This window comes from Labeo rohita, chromosome 4 (assembly GCF_022985175.1).
Source record: "Labeo rohita strain BAU-BD-2019 chromosome 4, IGBB_LRoh.1.0, whole genome shotgun sequence".
NCBI classification, from domain to species: domain Eukaryota; kingdom Metazoa; phylum Chordata; class Actinopteri; order Cypriniformes; family Cyprinidae; genus Labeo; species Labeo rohita.
The window spans coordinates 39,409,592-39,431,008 of record NC_066872.1 but is presented as its reverse complement, the minus strand read 5'-3'; the positions used below and the strand labels follow the sequence as shown (position 1 = coordinate 39,431,008).

General features: G+C 39.4%; 2 protein-coding genes across 4 annotated transcripts in view; both read right to left on the bottom strand.

Moving 5' to 3' along the window:
- LOC127163849 (putative transporter SVOPL) overlaps positions 1-495 on the bottom strand; it is a 48,679-nt gene extending 48,184 nt beyond the window's left edge. Inside the window, exon 1 of the mRNA XM_051107313.1 lies at positions 431-495. Coding sequence (XP_050963270.1) covers positions 431-495 — 65 coding nt within the window. The remainder of the gene's footprint in view (positions 1-430) is intronic.
- A 549-nt stretch (positions 496-1,044) lies between these two features.
- Positions 1,045-21,417, bottom strand: part of si:dkeyp-27e10.3 (UPF0606 protein KIAA1549) — a 28,004-nt gene continuing 7,631 nt past the window's right edge. The window contains exons 3-22 of one of the 3 annotated variants that reach the window (XM_051108359.1): positions 18,259-19,566; positions 17,788-17,876; positions 17,531-17,705; positions 17,268-17,398; positions 16,945-17,131; positions 16,792-16,851; positions 15,536-15,690; positions 15,278-15,455; positions 15,013-15,197; positions 14,642-14,847; positions 13,563-13,690; positions 13,275-13,289; positions 12,968-13,191; positions 12,167-12,432; positions 11,944-12,085; positions 11,521-11,874; positions 11,387-11,439; positions 11,117-11,244; positions 10,892-11,046; positions 1,045-5,872 (exon numbers count right to left, since the gene is read on the bottom strand). In XM_051108359.1, the coding sequence (XP_050964316.1) occupies positions 5,642-5,872; positions 10,892-11,046; positions 11,117-11,244; positions 11,387-11,439; positions 11,521-11,874; positions 11,944-12,085; positions 12,167-12,432; positions 12,968-13,191; positions 13,275-13,289; positions 13,563-13,690; positions 14,642-14,847; positions 15,013-15,197; positions 15,278-15,455; positions 15,536-15,690; positions 16,792-16,851; positions 16,945-17,131; positions 17,268-17,398; positions 17,531-17,705; positions 17,788-17,876; positions 18,259-19,566 (4,370 nt within the window). In that variant the 3' untranslated portion in view covers positions 1,045-5,641. The remainder of the gene's footprint in view (positions 5,873-10,891; positions 11,047-11,116; positions 11,245-11,386; positions 11,440-11,520; positions 11,875-11,943; positions 12,086-12,166; positions 12,433-12,967; positions 13,192-13,274; positions 13,290-13,562; positions 13,691-14,641; positions 14,848-15,012; positions 15,198-15,277; positions 15,456-15,535; positions 15,691-16,791; positions 16,852-16,944; positions 17,132-17,267; positions 17,399-17,530; positions 17,706-17,787; positions 17,877-18,258; positions 19,567-21,417) is intronic. The other 2 variants (XM_051108360.1, XM_051108361.1) reach the window with 2 other exon arrangements.

The following is a 21,417-nucleotide window of genomic DNA, read 5'->3' as shown; positions in this document are numbered from 1 at the left end:
TCCTGACCTTCTATGGTTTTTAGTTCCCCACATTAATTATGAATTTGACCTCATTTATAGAGATGGTAGCGCATTCTGATGGCCGTATTGAGCCTGTCAGGATGCGCTACCCCTCTGTTAGAGCAGATTTATGAAAACCGAAAAACCAAGTTTAGCTGTTCCTTGTGGTAGCCGGAGTCTGGTTCCTCTTTGGTCATTAATTCAATACCTTAGTTATGAATTTGACCTCAATTACAGAGATGGTAGCGCATTCTGATGGCCGTATTGAGCCTGTCAGGATGCGCTACCCCTCCATTAGAGCAGATTTATTAAAACACAAAACTCAAGTTCCGCTCTTCTATGTGGTAGGCAGACTCTGGTTCCTCACTGAAGCTAAGCAGGCCTGTGACTGGTCTGTACATGGATGGGAGACCCTTTGTCAAAAACTGACTTAGCTGGTGGTGGCATTTTTAGTCCGGCCAGCAGGGGCTGATCGTTCCCTGACATGTGCTGCATGGGTCCAAAAGTCCAAGTATAACGAAAAGGAGGGAGTTTTTGATTAAGCCATGAACCAGCCTCTGTAAACAGGAGTATCTTTCGGATGAGACATTAAACTGGCCTCGTGACCTTGTATTGTTTTTAATTCGCCACATTAATTATGAGTTTTACCTTATTTATACAATGGTAGCGCATTCTGATGGCTGTATTGATCATTCCCTGACATGTAGTGTATGGGTTTAAAAGTCCTTGTATAACGAAAAGGACCTTTTCAGATGAGGCATTAAACTGGCCTCTTGACTTTCTGTGCTCATTAATTCGCCACCTTAATTGTTTTGTTAAAAATTAGCTTATGTAGTTTTATTTATATTTAAGCCTTATTATCAACCATATCTGAATCTTGATCTAACATATAGATAGATATATAGTTCACAAATTAAGACCAATAGGTTTAAATAAATTTGTAATATTAATCTCTTCTTTTTAGATTCATGCTGCATTGCAGATTGTATTATACAATTAATTTCTACCCAGCACAAACAAAAAAAAAGAGACACAATTGACGGCACATTGTTTATTATTTAATTTACACAACAATATAGAGACATTAAACATCAAATACTGGGATGCAGTTTGCAGAGACCAAGCGAGAAAGAAATAAGACAGAATGAGAGAAATATACATATCCCTCAATAATAGGATCACAAAGATTGTGTTAGCATCTTCAACAAAAAAGATGATAATGTTTTTAACTTTCAGGTAGTTTACATGAAATGAAATATGAACTTTCTGTAAGATTGTTTACATTCCTATTACATCCTCTATGGCACCGACATAGGGACAGGGGGAGGTATACTATTGCGCGCACACACACACACACACACACTGCATTCACTTCATCTCAGAACTTGCACATTGTAATTGCTATAATTGTGATTTAGTTCAGGTCAGTGCTGTAAGGTTTTGATGGTTTCATACAGTCACTCATTCACACACACATGTTGAGTAGCACCATGTTAGTTAATCAACTGACTGTAAATGCAACACTTATTTTCCAACTTAGTGTTTTATGAATGCGTAGTCCAAGAAATCTGCAAAACTGAAAATTAAAAAACAAATTCCCAGTTGGTCTTTGCACAGTGGGAAAGGGAGCGTCTACCAATGATGTTTGCCTCTTACTGGACTACATACTGAATATTTAAATATGGAGGAATGTCCGTTTACATATTAATACTCTTTTAATATGATATATTTTAGTCATAAATATTGATTTTCAAAGACTTTCAAAAATATTATTCAGGTTTATAAATGACAAAATACTGAAAATTTCTTTTTTTCTCTTTTGATGATGATCAGGATGGTTTCTCTGTGCTTTGACCGTTGGTTTTTAGTCTCATGAACCATTATATAGTAGTCTTTCAAAGTAGGCTAAATTCTATCAAGCTTGTTTGTATTTTTCAATATTTTTAAAGACTATTAGCATGCCCATCAAGACATAAGCGCACAAAATAAACAAGGAAGAAATAAAGCATAATCCATCACTTCACATGCGTCCCGATTTAAGGCCTGCCAGGAGTCTACATGATCGATAGAAAGATAGAAAGAACGAAGGAAGGAAAATTATAGATGCAAGAAAAGAGGAATATTAAAGAGAGAGGGGAAACTAGGGTTTCCACAATGCAAATTTTCATGACTTTTCAAGTCATTTCTGATTATTGGAAATGGATTTTTAAAATCCTTTTGCTGCAAGGAGAAATTTCAGGTTAATTAGATATTTTGTGACTCTAAAAAATATAATATCAAGTGTGGGAGTGTGGGAATTCAGTATAAAATAAAATAAAAACATTTTTCAAGCTTGAAAACACAAATTTTCAATGATATTTCCAAGTTCTCAATAAGCGTGGGAACCCAGTTTAAAATAAAATAAAATAAAAACATTTTTCAAGCTTAAAAACACAAATGTTCAATATTTCCAAGCTCTTAATGAGTGTGGAAACGTAGTATAAAATAAAATAAAATAAAATAAAAAATAGAAACATTTTTCAAGCTTGAAAACATAAAGAATAAAATAAAATAAAATAAAATAAAATAAAAAATAAAATAGAAACATTTTTTAAATTTGAAAACACAAAATTTCAATAATATTTCTAAGTTCTCAAAGAGTGTGTGGAACCCAGTATATAATAAAATAAAATAAAATAAAATAGTAAACAAAAGTAACACAAAGTAAAATAAATTAAAATAAAAAAATGTCAAGCTTGAAAACACAAATTTTCAATTATATTTTCAAGTTCTCAGTTAGTGTGGGAACCTAGTATAAAATAAAACAGGACAAAGAATTAAAACAGAACATTGACTAACAGAATAAGGCCTTTAACCGACACATTTCCTTATAGGACTCTTTACAATACCTCTGTGCAAATCCACATGACCAAATACATGAAAATACATTGAGAATGCCTATCGAATTACGAAGCTAAATGAACTATATGCCTCAACAGTGATTTGGTCTTTTTTTTTTTTTTAAGTCCCATAGCAACACTTTTCCCACATCTTTAATACGTAATACTTTCATAACAATAAAAAATAAATACAATCTAATATGCTTAACATATAATCTAACATATAATCAGATTGTGCTCAATGAGTCGATACATCAATATGCAATATATATATATTTGTATATGAACTCACTTATATCTTTATATAGTTACTGTATAGTCGTCTCTCTTTTCCACAATAAACTCTTTAACTGATTGACTTCCATCATCACCATGATATGAATGTGCAAAGATGAGAAAATGTGCAAAATTAATATCTCTACACTGAGAAACGACCTCAGCCATACAAGAACTAATTGGATAGCTAACATTCAAAACCCACTTAAAAGAATAGACACGGGCATCATGAATGCTTGCTTCGATATCTTTCCTCAGATGCAGACAGGTTGGACAAAATAATATGATGTTATCGGCATGGAAACCATGCTGGTCGGCAGCTAAAGCCGCCTGCCGATCATCTCCACATGTGGGCTGACTCAGAGTACGCAGAGTAACTTCACTGTTTACAATCCCCAAAAAAACTCTTTTCCCTCCCCTGCAGAGTCTGAAGTACCCAGAGCTCAAATGTAAGGCAAGACCTGAAGACCGTGACAGATATTAGCTCTGTTCCAAAACCTACTGAGCTGCAGTACTGCCTAAACAGGCATTTTGAACACACTATATAGGCAGCAACACAAACTGACTAGCTTTTCCAATTGATTTCAATTGTTTAATGTTAGCATGTTGCTAAGCTAATAAACGTACACAAAACTCATAAATGTTCAGTAGAATAATACACTAAGTATTTATCAATATTACTGAATGAATTAGTACTTTATAATCGACATTTTTCCTGCCCTGTTTCGAGTTTGACATTAGCATTTTGCTAAGCTAAAAGCGTGATACTCAGAAAATACTCAAAAATACACAGTACTCGTGAATGTTGAGTAGAAAGATGCATTTTAAGTTTTTATGAATGCTAGTGAATGCCATACAACTTTATAATCAATAGTTCTCTTGTCCCATCCAAAGTTTGACATTAGCATGTTGCTAAGCTAACTGAGTGACGTTCAAATAGGTATAAACAAAAACTGACAAATGTTGGGAAAATAACATATTTGGAGTTTTATGAACATTAGTGACATTAAATATCAGTTCATAATCAACATTTTTCTTGTCGCAACAAGTTTGACATTAGCATGTTGCTAAGCTAATGGTGTGATACTCTAATAAGTATAAAAATACTTGCAAATTTAGGGTTAAATAATACATTTTTCGTTTTTATGAACATTACTGAATGAAATATAACTTTATAATCAACCTTTTTCTTGCACCTTCCAGGGTTTGACATTAGCATGTTGCTAAGCTAATGGCGTGATACTCAAATAAGTATAAAAATACATAAAGCTCACAAATGTTGGGAAAAATAATATATTTAAAGTTTCTATGATTGTTATCGAATGAAATATTACATTATAATCAACATTTCTCTTGTCCCATCCAACATTTGATGTTAGCATGTTGCTAAGCTAATAACGTGATACTCTAATAAGTATAAAAATACATATAAGTATAAAAATTACTGATGTCTCGAGTTGATCTCAATGATTGGGATCAGGTCTGATTAAACATTTTTTAATCTACCATCCTAAGCCTAATCCTTATTTTACATCAGTTGTCATGCCAGCGTTGTGCAGTAGGTGGCAATGATGTGCACTTTTCAGTAGGTTTACCTTCCGTTCAACTTCCGCGTTATGCGTATTTAATGCGCCCTATTGTAACCAATCACTTGAAAGTCATATATTTACTATTAATTTTTATCTGCCCTGCCATCAGGCTATTTGACACTTCAGTGTCATAATGTATTGTTATGGGTTGTCTTGCTTCAGACTTTAAGAATACATGCAATGCTGCCTTAAAATTTGGCAAAAACTTAATAAGATATCTTAAAAAGGGAACATAATTAAGTTGGCTGACCTTTAGAATAGATTTTGTGTCGAGCAGCTCACCAGGTTTTGGAACAAAGCATGTTTCCACTTGATAAGCCATCTTGGATAAATGGGAGAACAGGAAAGCGACAAAAGAAAAGACTTCAGTTTTTGGGCAGGGCTGAACTGTGGTATCGTGGCGGAGCCCAGCAATGATGTTTAGCACCAGAGGAAGTCCAGAGACATGAAGATGACCCATTTGGAGGAAGCACTTTGAGAGACATGGAACTGAAGGGGAGGGATTTTCACATTAGCAACAGTCAGTACGAAGTCTTGAAAGTTCACAGCTCTCAGCATGCAAATTGAGAGTCTGAATATGGGGAAACTTTGCCTATTTTTCTAAACAGTCTGGATGTGATGTTTAAGGTAAGTTTTTTTTCTTTGTGAATGACAAGAGAGAGTATTTAAGTTTTTTTTACTGCATGTCAGCAGTGTAATTTAAATTGTGGATGTCCTGGCAATGCCAATATGGAAGATTGCAAATAATTCTTCATATGTAACAGACCAGCCGTACTTGAATTTGAAGATTTTGGTTTGGGTTTTGTGTAAAGCAGCTTCTCAGCCATGGAGCTGTGTTGGGATTTGTGAGGTTTCATTGGGAAGTTAACCAGGAATGGGGTTTTAGGATGGTCTTTCTCAACTCTGGTAGCTGACAACAGCAGCCTGTTTCTGAGAAAGTCTCTGGAGTTCTTCCCTGATGGCCTTGATGAGAGAGGCGGAGGACTGGGGGGGTGGAGAACGTTCCTCAGGGGCGATGTACCCCACGCTCGAGGCTTCCAGATGACCCTGGGGTGTTGGAGGATCCTGCAGGGACGTCCTGGGCATCTGGAATACTGGTGAAGAAGAGTATTCTGGGAATGTCAGTATCTGTGAGAAACAGAGAGAGAGAGAGAAATTATGAATAAATACTAACAATTTAGGGCCAAAAAAAGTAAACTAAACTGAAATCTTATTTAAAATTAAATAAGCAATAAAATATGCACAACAGAAATATATGCATTTACATACAAATATACATATATTTTTTTTTATTAATAAATTTTTAATTAATTACTTTTAAATATATTGTGTGAGAATCAGAGAGGGAGTAAGAAAAATGTAAATACCACCAATTCATGAAAATCATACCTAAATGCAAACTAAACTAATTAATAGACTAAGTCAATTAAAATAATTTATTTTAATTGTTTATCTAAATTTAATTAATTTATATTAATTTATTTTTTACATTTTATTATTTGTTTTTAATAATTAAAACTAATTCACATTTATATTTTACATTTATAAATATATCATGCATTAAATTAATTATTAATTGTCAATTAATTTCATTTTAATATTCTAGTTTTTGTTTCTGGTGAGCATTGCAGTAGGTTGAAGGCCTCTACTCTGGGAAATGACAGTTCTCCATAACTATGAATGCTGAGCTCATCAACTCATCCGTCCATTCCCAGAGTAGGGGACATCAACCTACTCCCATGCCCACCAGAGCAATGAATATGTTTGGCTAGCATGTCTCAAAAAGGCCCCTGGAGCTCAGCATTCATAGTTATGGAGAACCATCAATTCCCAGAATAGGAGGCGTCACCCTACTCCCATACCCACCAGAGTGAAGGGGGATGTGGTGCTGGCATAGCTCAAAAAGGCCCCTGGACCTCAGCATCCATAGTTATGCAGAACCATGAATTCTCAGAGTAGGGGCTGTCACCCTACTCCCATGCCCACCAGAGTGAAGGAGATGTGGGGCTGGCATCACTCAAAAAGATCCCTGGACCTCAGCATTCATAGTTATGCAGAACCGTCCAATCCCAGAGTAGGGGGCGTCAACCTACTCACACGCCCACCAGAGTGAAAGGGATGTGGGGCTGACATGTCTCAAAAAGGCCCCTGGAGCTCAGCATTCATAGTTATGTAGAACCGTCCAATCCCAGAGTAGGGGGCGTCAACCTACTCACACGCCCACCAGAGCGAAGGGGACGTGGGGCTAGCATCTCTCAAAAATGCCCCTGGCACTCATCATTCATAGTTATGCAGAACCGTCCCATCCTAGAGTAGGGGGCGTCAACCTACTCACAATCCCACCAAAGTAAAGAGAATGTGTGGCTGGAATCGCTCAAAAAGGCCCCTGGAACTCAGCATTCATAGTTACGGAGAACCATCCATTCCCAGAGAAGGGGGTGTCACCCTACTCCCATGCCCACCAGCGTAAAGGGGATGTGTGGCTGGCATCGCTCAAAAAGGCCCCTGGAGCTCAGCATTCATAGTTATGGAGAACCATCCATTCCCAGAGTAGGGGGGATCACCCTACTCACATGCCCACCAGAGTGAAAGGGATGTGGGGCTGGCATCACTCAAAAAGATCCCTGGACCTCAGCATTCATAGTTATGCAGAACCGTCCAATCCCAGAGTAGGGGGCGTCAACCTACTCACATGCCCACCAGAGTGAAAGGGATGTGGGGCTGACATGTCTTAAAAAGGCTCCTGGAGCTCAGCATTCATAGTTATGCAGAACCGTCCAATCCTAGAGTAGGGGGCGTCAACCTACTCACAAGCCCACCAAAGGAAAGAGAATGTGTGGCTGGAATCGCTCAAAAAGGCCCCTGGAACTCAGCATTTGTAGTTATGGAGAACCATCCATTCCCAGAGTAGGGGGCATCACCCTACTCCCATGCCCACCAGCGTGAAGGGGACGTGGAGCTAGAATCGCTCAAAAAGGCCCCTTGAGCTCAGCATTTATAGTTATGGAGAACCATCCATTCCCAGAGTAGGGGGCATCACCCTACTCCCATGCCCACCAGAGTGAAGGGGATGTGGGGCTGGCATCACTCAAAAAGATCCCTGGATCTCAGCATTCATAGTTATGCAGAACCGTCCAACCCCAGAGTAGGGGGCGTCAACCTACTCACATGCCCACCAGAGTGAAAGGGATGTGGGACTGACATGTCTCAAAAAGGCCCCTGGAGCTCAGCATTCATAGTTATGCAGAACCGTCCAATCCCAGAGTAGGGGATGTCACCCTACTCCCATGCCCACCAGAGTGAAGGGGACATGGGGCTAGAATCGCTCAAAAAGGCCCCTTGAGCTCAGCGTTCATAGTTATGGAGAACCATCCATTCCCAGAGTAGAGGGCATTATCCTACTCCCATGCCTACCAAAGTGAAAGGGATGTGTGGCTGACATGTCTCAAAAAGGTCCCTGGAGCTCAGCATTCATAGTTTTGTAGAACCATCCATTCCCAGAGTAGGGGGCATCACCCTACTCCCATGCCCACCAGAGTGAAGGGTACAGGGGGCTAGCATGTCTCAAAAAGGCCCCTGGAGCTCAGCATTAATAGTTATGGAGAACCATCCATTTCCAGAGTAGGGGGCGTCACCCTACTCCCATGCCCACCAGAGTGAAGGGGAAATGGCCTGGCATCGCTCAAAAAGCCCCCTGGAGCTCAGCATTCATAGTAATGGAGCACCATCACTATGCTTAGCTCCAGGGGCCTTTTTGAGACACGCTAGCCCACTTACCCATCGCTCTGGTGGGCATGGGAGTGGGTTGATGCCCCTACTATGGGAACTGATGATTCTCTATAACTATTAATGCTGAACTCCAGTGGCCTTTTTGAGCGATGCCAGCCCCAGGTAGCCTTACTCTGTTGGGCATGGGAGTAGGGTGATGCCCCCTACTCTGGGAATGGACGGTTCTCCATAAGTATGAATGCTGAGCTCCAGGAGCATTTTTGAGCGATACCAGGCACATGTCCCCTTCACTCTGGTGGGCATGGGAGTAGGGTGATGCCCCCTACTCTGGGAATGGATGGTTCTCAGTAACTATGAATGCTGAGCTCCAGGGACCTTTTTGAGACATGTCAGCCCCACATTCCCTTTCACTTTGGTGGGCATGGGAGTAGGGTAACGCCCCCCACTCTGGGAATGGATGGTTCTCCATAACTATGAACGCTGAGCTCCAGGGGCCTTTTTGAGTGATTCTAGCCACACGTCCCCTTCACTCTGGTGGGCATGGGAGTAGGGTGATGGCCCCTACTCTGGGAATGGATGGTTCTCCTTAACTATAAATGCTGAGCTCCAGGGGCCTTTTTGAGACATGCTAGCCCCCATCACTCTGGTGGGCATGGGAGTAGGGTGACGCCCCCTACTCCGGGAATGGACGGTTCTCAGTAACAAAGAATGCTGAGCTCCAGGGGCCTTTTTGAGCGATTCCAGCCACACGTGTTCTTCACTCCAGTGGGCATGGAAGTAGGGTGATGCCCCCTACTCTGGGAATGGACGGTTCTCCATAACTATGAATGCTGAGCTACAGGGACCTTTTTGAGACATGTCAGCCTCACATCCCTGTCACTCTGGTGGGCATGGGAGTAGGGTAACGCCCCCTACTCTGGGAATGGATGGTTCTCCATAACTATGAACGCTGAGCTCCAAGAGCCTTTTTGACACAGGTTATCGCCACATACCCATTGCTCTGGTGGGCATGGGAGTAGGTTGACATCCCCTACTCTGGGAATGGACGGTTCTTCATAACTATGGATGCTGAGCTCCAGGGGCCGTATTGAGTGATGCCAGCCACATGTACCCTCACTCTGGCAGGCATGTAAGTAGGGTGACACCCCCTACTCAGAGAATGTACAGTCCTCCATAACCGTGAACACTGAGCTCCAGGGGCCTTTTTGATACATGTCAGTGCCATGTCCCCTTCACTCTGATGGGCATGGAAGCAGGGTGACGCCCCCTACTTTGGGAATGGATGGTTCTCCATAACCATGAAAGCTGAGCTCCAGGGGCCTTTTTGAGCGATACCAGCCACACATGTTCTTCACTCTGGTGAGCATGGAAGCAGGGTGACGCACCCTACTCTGGGAATGGACGGTTCTCCATAACTATGAATGTTGAGCTCCAGGGGCATTTTTGAGAGATTCAAGCCCCATGTCCCCTTCACTATGGTGGGCATGGGAGTAGGGTGATGCCCCCTACTCTGGGAATGGACAGTTCTCAGTAACTATGAATGCTGAGCTCCAGGGGCCTTTTTGAGCAATTCTAGCCCCACATCTTATTTACTCTGGTGGGCATGTGAGTAGGTTGATGCCCCCTACTCCGGGATTGGACAGTTCTACATAACTATGAATGCTGAGCTCCAGGGGCATTTTTGAGCGATACCAGCCACATGTGTTCTTCACTCTGGTGGGCATGGAAGTAGGGTGACGCCCCCTACTCTGGGAATGGATGGTTCTCCATAGCTATAGATGCTGAGCTCCAGGGGCATTTTTGAGTGATGCTAGCCCCACGTCCCCTTCACTCTGGTAGGTCTGGGAGTAGGTTGACGCCCCCTACTTTGGGAATGGATGGTTCTCCATAACTATGAATGCTGAGCTCCAGGAGCCTTTTTGAGACATGCTGTCCCCACATACCCATCGCACTGGTGGGCATGGGAGTAGAGATTTTACTTAAACACAAACTAAAATACTAAAATCAAATTAATCATTAATTAAATACATGATACAAATGTTTATACATTTAAAATATACATTTGAATTATTTCTAATTATTAAAAATATTAAACAAAAAAATAAATGAATATAAATTAGTAATTAAAATTAGATTATTAAACAATTATTTTAATTAATTTGAATTAAAAATAAAAGAAAATTAAATAAATTATGTAATTGCTATTATTACTGGTTTATTCACATTATGGTCATTATACTTTATATGACTTCTTTTTTTCCATTATTTTATTGAATCCAATTTTGGTAAACCAGTGGCACAGTTGTTGTTTTGGATGATACACTATTATATATATATATATATATATATATATATATATGTATGTATTATTATTATTATTATTATTATTATTATTATGAATGTGCGTGTTTGATTTACAGCCTCTCGGTTAGATCCTGGTCTGGAAATCTCCTCATCTGAGCGGTACTGGGCCCAGCTTGATCCTGAAGGTCCGGATACGCTACGGCCAACTCCAGGATATAATCCAATCCGACTTGACAAGCCCACTTGTGTCAACTGATGCAACTGTGCACCTACACACACAACACGTATCAATAATCATATCACATAAGCCACATGTTAAATTACTAATAAGACCTTTACCTGTGCTCCCCCCTACTGGCCGTGGCCGAGAAGATGATGGCATCTCTTCTCCATACTGCCCCCTGCTGGAGTATCCAGGATCTGACTGCATTTCAGCTGACACCACATATCCAGAGCCTTGTGCCTGCCTGATAAGTTACACAAACAATCTGCTGGGTAAATAATATATCTGAACCTAATGAACAATTAACTCTAATAGACAAAGTGGGATGTGGCAGCATGTTTGTTTTTCTGTAGTTTACTCCATAAAACCTCCAGAATCCACCTCACCTCTGCAGTAAACCCTGGACCGATGTGGGAGACATTCCTAACTCGGCATACCTCTAGAGAGAAAATAGAAATTAAATGAAATTTCACATTACTTGGATTTAAATCCCATCATTCAATGGTCTGATGTCACTCACAGCAGAGAAAGGGCTGTGTGCAGGGGCTGCTGGGTAAGAAGAAGAACCCCACTGGCGTGCAGGACGTGAGGACGGACTGGAGGGTTGACCGGGGCTGATTCCCCCGACACCAGTGACCGCCGTAACACCAGTAAATGTCAGAGGAGCAGGACTTCCTTGAGAAGAAGGCGAGACGAGAGCAAACGCATCATCCAATAAGGAGTGCATCTGTTGCCGGGCTTCTTCTATGGTTGGCTGAGGAGGAACATAGGTGGGCGGGGCAGGGGCGGGCCCTGACGGCGGTGATCCAGGGTCTAAAAACACCTCGTCAGTAGGAGAAGGGCTTCCAGCATCTGGGAGCTGATCTGCATCGGACTACAAGAAGAAGAGTGATGAGTTTGTGTGTCTTAGTTGAGTGAAAACATGTGCTTGTGTGTGTCCTACCACATAGGCCACATTGTTGACCCCGGGGTACTTCCTGTACGTGGCATCTCCGTCGGTAATGAGGCGATCTTTGTCTCTCAGACTTCCGCTTCCACTTAAATTCTGTCTTTGTCTGTGTCTGGGAGAGCGTCTTCCTTTGGAACTGCAATTCATAAACAAATTGCATTCACTTTGCTAGACAGCAATCTTTAGATGTGTTGCAAGTGAGATTTATTATCCTGACCTTTTACGTGGCTCTCCGCATGATGAAGGTGTGTGTTCTTCAGGATGCAGGATCTTGTGTATCTGTTCCTGAGCTTGTTGGTACACTCGCTGTTGTTCAGAGGTGTCGCCAAACGCTGCCATGATGTCCTCCATGGAGGGGAACTCGTAGTGGCCCTTTCTCTTGGCACGCAGGCGGATCTTATTGCGATGGTGTTCAATCTCGGATTTGTGCCTCAAGGCCACTTGGATCTGCGTCAGTTGAAAGAATGGGTTACAAATGTATTCCTAAAGAGGGTATGAAAATAAAAACAGTAAAATAAACAGATTATACTTGAAAATAAACTTTAATTTAACTTAGAATTAAATATATATATTTTTAATAACTAAAATGAATGTGTATTTAACTAAAATGTAAAATGTATTGTAAAATAAATGTATGTATGTAAAATAAATGTAAATAAATGTAAAATTGTATATATACAATTTAAAATATACATTTCAGTACATAGTCAAAAATAATACAAATAAAAAATAAGTGTAAATAAATAAAATTTATATAAATTATTATTTAATTCTTTTTTGAAAAATTGACCCTTATGACTGGTTTTGTGGTCCAGGGTCACATATGTCATACAAGAATACAAAAACAAGACAACAGTGATACATAATTAAGGATGTTAAGGATGTAACATCACAATCTGAAAAAAAAAAGCTTTTACCAACCTTTTATTGTAGTGGACATCATGTTTCAGACGGTTACACATCAGGTGAATGCCACATTTATATGTGTGTTTGTGTAAGCAAAGAGGAGTTTGCTCACCTCACTATTGACTGCTCCATCAGGCATCTTGTCTGTCAGGTTGGGACTCAGGGCTTGGTTATGTGGATGGGAGGGAGGGCTTGGCATGGGCTGCATGGCGATGAGCTGTATCTTATTGGACACTCTGCGCGTTCCATCTGACGAACCTCGAGAGAGGCGGTCCACGTGCTCAAATATGGACGACGAGGATAGCTGCTCATCAACACCACTTCCAGGTTGCGCACCTGAACAAGGCCAGATCTCAAAGGTCACAAATTTGCAACTAACATTATGCAGATGCAACATGTCTTTGGGTAAAGACACTTACCAAGTTTGTTTTTTGCTGATGAACCGATGGAATATGAGGAAAGAAAGAGATACAATTTTTTAAATAATAATTTATTACTATTTTCATAATAATTTTAAATACATATAATAATTATACAGTTTAATTTCAACAATAGTTTTTTTTTTACAATACAAATCATTTTAAAGCAACTTTACATTACACTTTTAATTATTAAGAGTTAGTATATAGTATCATAAAATAGTAAATTAATATATAGTATAATATATCGTATTATACTACAATTAGTGTGTTTTTATCGTGTAATACAATGCTTGCTCTTGCGATGTTGGGGTTTGCTGTCACTTGGCGTCACAGCAGGTCTAGTGCTTTCCTCTGCTGATTCTCTACCGCTGGATGCTTCACTTCCTAATGAATCTCCATCAGATGGAGACAATCTAAAAAAATGTTGTGCAAGTTAAAAAAAATCATATAAACCAGGGTTTTTATCGTTAACTAAAACTAAAGGCTGAAATAAAGATGAAATTAAAGAAGAAAACAAATGCCTTGGCTTGGCAACTAACTGAAATGAAAGTAGATGAAATTAAAGCGCTTAAAATAGCTAAATTTAAAAAAATAAACGAAACTGAAATAAAAATAAATAGTAAATAGCAATATTTAAAAAAATAAAACAAGAATAAAAATGACAAACAAATTAGCAAAAATAAAAAAAATAATATAAACCAGGGTTTTTATCGTTAACTAAAACTAAAACTAAAACTAAAGGCTGAAATAAATATGAAAATAAAGATATAAATGAATGCAAACTGAAATAAACTGAAATTAAGTGCTTAAAACTGCTAAATTTAAATAAATGAACAACTAAAATTAAAATAAAATATAAACCAGGGTTTTTATCATTAACTAAAACTAAAGGCTGAAATAAATATGAAAATGAATGCCTTGCCTTGGGAATTAACTGAAATAAATTTAAAATAAGTGCTTAAAATTGCTAAATTTGAATGAACAAACACAACTGAAGACAAAAAAACAAAAAAGCAGTAAATAGCAGTATTTAAAAATAAAACAAAAATGACAATAAAATTAGCAAAAACAAAAAAGAAAAAAATAAGAGTTAAAAAATGTAGTTTTTATTGGTAACTAAAGCTAAATTTGAATAAATAAATACAATTAAATAAAAATAAATGGATTAGTAGTAAATAGCAGTATTTTAAAAAAAATACACAAAAAATAAAAATTACACAAAAAAAACAGAAAAATTAAACTACAGTTAACTAAAAAATATTATATAATAGTATATAAATAATACTAAAATTACACTGATATAAACAGAACCTGCTCACACACAATCCAAAACACACAGCAAATAATCACAGACTGTCCCTTACCGGCCTCTTCTCCGTGCTGCACGGGATGCTTTTGTAGATGAGCTCTTCGATTTAGGCGTGTTCAATTCTCCGCCCTCTGAGGGCGTGGCCTCTTTAACAGGTGGCGGTAAAGGGGCGGGTTCTTGGATTACCATGATGTCATCCTTACTGTGCTGCCCCAGGTGTAGCTTAGCAAAATCAAAGCCTTTAACACTGGGAGGCTGCAACTAAAATGACAAACACACGAATGGACAATAAATGTGATACGATGTGCTAAAAGTTTTGTAAAAGCCCTTGACATGGGTGAGTAAAAATGAGCACAGTCACTTCAGATGGAGTGTTTATGAGTGGGCAACACTTTCACACACACGCTCACACTCAGTGACCCCGACCTTTTGTCTCTGCTGGATGGTGCTCATGGCGTCTGGCTGAAACTCCAATTTCTCAGAGCGACAGAGTTTCCAGTAGAGGATGATGATGATGAGGATGACCACAAGAACTGGGACCACAACTCCTACGATCAGCCACACGTTACTGGGCTGAGTCTCAGAGGGTGGCAGGGCCAGCTTCTCCACCGCTAAAACAGAATAACATGATATTTGAAACAAAAAATCATACATTTGCACATAGCCTTTAGTTGATACAACGTTGACTCACGCGTAGCCAGAACTCCATGTACTCTGTAGCCTAGTACGATGGCGGCTCTCTGCAGGTTCAGTCTGTTGAGCATGGCCGCGGTGGCCTGGGCTGGCAGCCTCTCTCCTGACCCCGCTTCCACAAAATACACCAGCTCCAGCGGGTAGTCCGGGCCATTCAGGCGGGATGTTCGCACAATCTGAGACACACCAGGGTTCATGTTTATGTGGTGTGTGGGAAAGACAAACAAACTATGCACACTAATGTGTTTGAATGTACCTGTACACTGTTGTTGCCAACACTGGTAGCTCTTCTCCATCGTCGACTGCTAACCCCGATACCAAGTCCCTCTCCAACCAGCAATGCTAGTCGCCTCTCCATTTTGGCCTGGAACGTCCTCTCATTCACACGCTGGTCCAACACACCCAATAACACTAGAACAAATGCACATAAAAAAAGAAATTAGTATCAGAATCATGCATGAACATGAACAAACTACATTTAAATTAATTATTTTGTTATTTGTTATCTTATTGACTTTTCTGTGAAGACAGCATATTAATAACAGAATAATAACTTTTAACCAATAATAGACATCAAAATATAGACAAAATATATTTTATATCTTACCTAAAAAATAAATAAATAAAATATACTATATGTATATATACAGTCAAAAGTTTTTGAACAGTAAGATTTTTAATGTTTTTTAAAGAAGTCTCTTCTGATCACCAAACATGCAAAGTACAGTAAAATTTAACTGTTTTCTATTTGTAATTTCAAAGCTGATTTTTTAGCTTCATTACTTCAGTCACATGATCCTTCAGAAATCATTCTAATATTCTGTTCAAAAAACATTTTTTATTATTATGTTGAAAACATGAGTAGATTTTTTCAGGTTTCTTTGATGAACAGAAAGTTCAGAAGAACAGCATTTATACGAAATAGAAATCTTTTGTAACATTATAAATGTCTTTATCATCACTTTTGATCAATTTAAAGCATCCTTGCTAAATTAAAGTGTTAATTTCTAATATTTCTTTCCCAAAAAAAAAAATTATACTGACTCCAAGCTTTTCAACGGGAAATAGTGTATAATGTTAGAAAAGCTTTTTATTTCAGATAAATGCTGATCTTTGGATCTTTCTATTCATATTGACATTAAAAATAAAATAAAAAAATGTTTCTTGAACAGCATATCAGCATATTCAAATGATTTCTGAAGGATCATGTGACACTGAAGACTGAAGTAACAATGCTGAAAATTTAGCTTTGATCACAGGAATATATTGCTTTTTTAAAATATACTAAAATAGAAAGCAGTTTTTTAAAATAGTAAAAATATTCCACAATATTGCTGCTTTTGCTGTATTTTGGATCAAATAAATGCATGCAAACTCTCAAATTCTCACTGTCCAAAAACATTTCACTGGTAGTGTATTAATAATAATGAATATTATATCTATTAACATTATAAGAATTGTTGTAATACATATTCTATTGCTTTACTTTTCAAAATCGAACCCTATACATACCTGTTTTCACCCAGGATGTGCGTAACAGATGGGACACATTCAGTTCAGGATAATGAAAAGCTGGAAGACAAAAATTAAGATCAAATGAGTGATAAATGAACAAAATTTATGAAAAATTGAGACAAAGAGTCTGTGTGTATATTTGTGACTCACGTTCAGCGATCTGCAGGGTGGGAAAACCAAGGTAGAAGCTAAACTCCACAGCGCTGAGCTGCCTCATGTGGCCACTCACATCTGATCCCGTTAGGAAGCCTTGGGAATCACGCACAGCGAAAGTGATGTCCACTGGTGCCTTCTGTTGCCGCTGACCCTTAGGAAGGCTACTAGTGATATTCACAATCTAGACAAGCAAACATGCAGCATTATCAATGCTATTTAAAGGCATGAAACACATTATTGTTACCAAGCTTTTCATGAAAGCATAATGACATGTAAAGTGTGCAGAAATTGTGCTTTGCTTTGAATGATTTACGTACATGAACTGTGAAATTCCCATTTTCTTGCAAACGCTTGCGTACTTCCGCATACGCCATGAGAAGCCCCTTTTCCACACGCTCACTGAAGCTACACAGACGCACATCCACATGACTCGGTACAAACTGCAGCACTGCAAGGCAAATTAACCAATACAACAATATATATAATCACATATTTAAATAAAAGGTATATTATTTATTTTATAATTATTGCCAGACCCTTCATTTATTTATATACTGTGGTTATACTGTGTCTCTCTCACCTGTGTGGACCTGATGTTTGTAATCAGGCACTGCATATATGGTTGTGACGGACAGAATGGAGGAAGAGGAAGTGCTGTGCGCTGATTGGCGGAGAGCATTAATAACAGAGATAGCAGTGTACACCAGTGGACCGGAAACTGCCCGGAAGATGAAATTAGGTGGGGCTTTGAGGACCTGGTTGGATAGCACAGATAGACATCAGTGATCCTACAGATAAATAGCTAATGTGAGATTTGTTGTGATCTGATACACTCACCTGGAGCTCCACTGAACGGTTGAACTCTCGTCGAAGGATTTCTCGCACATGAGCTTTGGCAAACGCTACCGATGACCCACTTGGCATGCCTGCACACGTCACACAAAAAGGTTGTAAAAATATTTTAAAATATAAATAAGTTAATAAATATTAAAAATATTAACTGAAATAATTGAAATAATAATAAAAAACAAAAAAAAATGTCTCTAAGCATTACATATGTCTACAAGCAATACTTAGCCATCACTACATGCAAAACACATTTTAAATAATACATTTTAAATGTAAAAAATAATGTAAATTAAATTAAGTTATCATTGATTTGTTTTAAGTTTAACTAAATGTAGAAATAAAGAAAATTTCTTTGCAGAATAATAATAAAAAAAAAATAATAATATGAGAAACAAAATATCGGCCAATAACCGATATGATACAGATATATTGTGCATCCCAAATATTTTATTTCCTTACCCACTCGGACTAAGTACATGTCCGGTTTAGTGATGTTGCAGACATACTGTCGGGGTGCGATGGACAGAGGAATTCTGGGTGTTGTAGGCGGTGGGCTTTTGGTGGACAGCATGGTGGTGCTCATGGTAGTTGTGGTTGTAGTTGTAGTTGTAGCTTTGGTGGTGGTTTTGATGGTGGTTGTACGGGGTTTTGTAGCAGGGGGCTTCAGTGTTACGGCTTGGATGACTGGACCCTCTGAGGTGCCAGGTGGGGACAGGGCAGTTGGCATTGGTGGTCGGGTTTTGCCCACATGGGATGTGGGTATGGAAGGAATACCCTTAGTTGGCCCTTCAGGAGGTTGTTGGGTCTCGGTGGTTGATGGAATGGGAGGCTTTGTAGATTTTTGGGGTGGAGTTGGGATTACTGATGGAATAGATTCTGGGACTTTTCCCAAAGTTACAGTGGGAGTGTGGGTGGGTCCCACAGTGTGCGTAGGGGTAATATGAGGATGCGTCCTATTCCTCGCAATACTAGCATTCTCTTTGGCTTGCAACGTGTTGTAGTATTCCAAACTGTTCATATCGGGAAGCAGCATTTCAGTTGGCTCAATGGGAAAAAGCTCCGCCCAATCGAAATCCAAATCATCGTCTATATCGCTCGCATGGGCAGAGTCAGGAGCCAATGGGAGGCGAGGATCAGTAGGATGGGCCGTCCTTAAGTTAGTCCCATATTTCACAGTCACACTGGGCTGGAGGTCTCTGGACGAGAGGGGGAGGATTGGACGAGAGGGGAAAGCTGTGTTGTAGCTGACCGTGGCGTCATCGTCCGTATCATACGGATCATATCCATGCGTGGGAAGAGTGGTGACGAGAGAAAACTCCTCCCCTTCCGATCCCATGAAAGTAAGAGTTTCAAGGTAGTCTCCGGAGCCCCAGTCCACCTCCGCGGAGTGGATGGGATACTGGTCCTCAGGTGGCACCAGGGTTGGGGGAGCTGGTGTCGGCGGTCTGTCGCCATGGAGGGGAGGCATCTGGCTGGGCGTTAGAAGGTCTGGGGGCCGTAACAGCAGGTGGATGCCCTGGGCCCCGTCGCCTAAGTTACCCGACCCTTCGGAACCAAGGGACGGGGTGGGATCTATGCTGGAGGCACTGTCATGGCGACCAGGGGACGAGGGATGTTTGGCACCTGGAGGCGTGTGAGCTGGACGCCTTGTTCTTTCAGAGCGATGAGGAGATGATGATGATGTTGATGAAGATAAGGCAGAAGGTGAACGTGTTCTTGTTGGAAGTTGGTTGAGGCTCCTTCTGGACATGTTGGATGGGAGCTCCGCTTAGGAAAAGAATTAAAAAAAGAAAAGCGTGAGTGTGCTGCAGGATGGCACGCAACCAAACCACAAGAAATTCAATATTTGCAAACAGCAGAAGGACAGACTGTAAATACACCTCATCCAAAATCTTTCATAACACACAGTGCAGGAAAAGCAGGAAAGAACATTTTTAACAACATCTTTATGGGAATGAATTGTGTGGATGAGTATTAAAGGATTAGTTCTCTTCCTGAAAAATTTCCTGATAATTTACCCACTCCTATGTCATCCAAGATGTTCATGTCTTTCTTTCTTCAGCTGAAAAGAAATTAATTTTTTGAGAAAAACATTCCAGGATTTTTTCCATATAGTGGATTCAATGGGAGCCAATGGGTTGAAGGTCCAAACTGTAGTTTCAATGCAGCTTCAAAGGGCTCTACACGATCCCAGCCAAAGAATAAGGGTCTTATCTAGCAAAATGATCTGTCATTTTGTTAAAAAAAAACAAAAAAGTAAGTACTTTTTAACCACAAATGCTCGTACACTGTAAAAAGTTTGTACCAGTTTCAACTTAAAAACAAAAATTTAAGTTAAATCAGCTTAGTACAATAGTCATTTCAACTCACAAGTTAAATCAAGTACAAGTCATTTAAGCTTATTTTACTGTAGTGAGCTGAAATGACTTGTACTTTTAAGTTGATTTAACTTAAAATTTGAAGGCAGCTGTTGAACTTAAGTTTTTAAGTTGAAACTGGAGAACATTTTTACAGTCTAGTCACGTTGGAAAGATCACGCATGACATTGTCGGAAGTACCAACCCAGTGTTTACAATGCGAACATGCAAAGAAATTCAAATGCCCTTTACAAAAAAGGTAAAATAACTATGTCAGACAATTTTAAAGTTAGAGGAGAAAATAAGATGGAGCTTTTACCCAACCCTACCCTTTTGAACCGGAGTACACAGACAAAGATCTAACCTTTTTTTGCGGTTAAAAATGATTTAAAAATTTGTTTTTGTAAGAAAATGACCAATCATTTAACTATATAAGACCCTTATTCCTCAGCTGGGATTGTATAGAGCTCTTTGAAACTGCACTGAATCTGCAATTCGGACGTTCAACCCATTGATTCCCATTGAAGTCTACTTTATGGAGAAAAATTCTGGAACGTTTTCTTCTTTCTTTTTGACTGAAGAAGAAAAGACATGAACATCTCGGATGACATGGGGGTGAGTACGTTACCAGGAAATTTTTATAAATATAATCTAAATATTATCTATTAGCACACACACTGCCCTCTGGTGGTCAGTCTCCATAGAGGATGCGGATCCGACTCTTGAAAGTGCGCAAAACAATAATTCCCATTTTCCGACACAAACAGCACTGTTTCCTAGAAATCATGACCCTATTATGGTTTTGCATGGATTGTTATAACAGCTAAACTAAAACCATAATTCTAAGTCTAACAGTAAATGTGATACTGTTGACTCTTAAAATGACTGTTTTTTATTACAACGAGCCATATGGTACTGAAGCTGGCTATGAGAGCTGCCCTTTTATTAATGTGACTGTGATTCATTGGCATTGTGGGCCACTGAGGGTAGAACAGAGGGTTTGTGGGTAATGAGGCTGATTGAACGGCACACTGTGGGGGAGCAGGGGAGTTTAGCACAGCTGAGCGACATTAGTAGGCCAGTGTGTCATACTAGCTGTGGACACACAGAGAGAGAAAAAGAGGAAGTCAACATCTTGGTACAGTAGCAAATATGGACTTTTACTTTACAGACAGACATCCTCCATCACTGCAAACTGAACAGCTTCAAACTTCATTGTATCAGACAGCGGCAGACATAGACATGCCCTGTCATGTTTCCT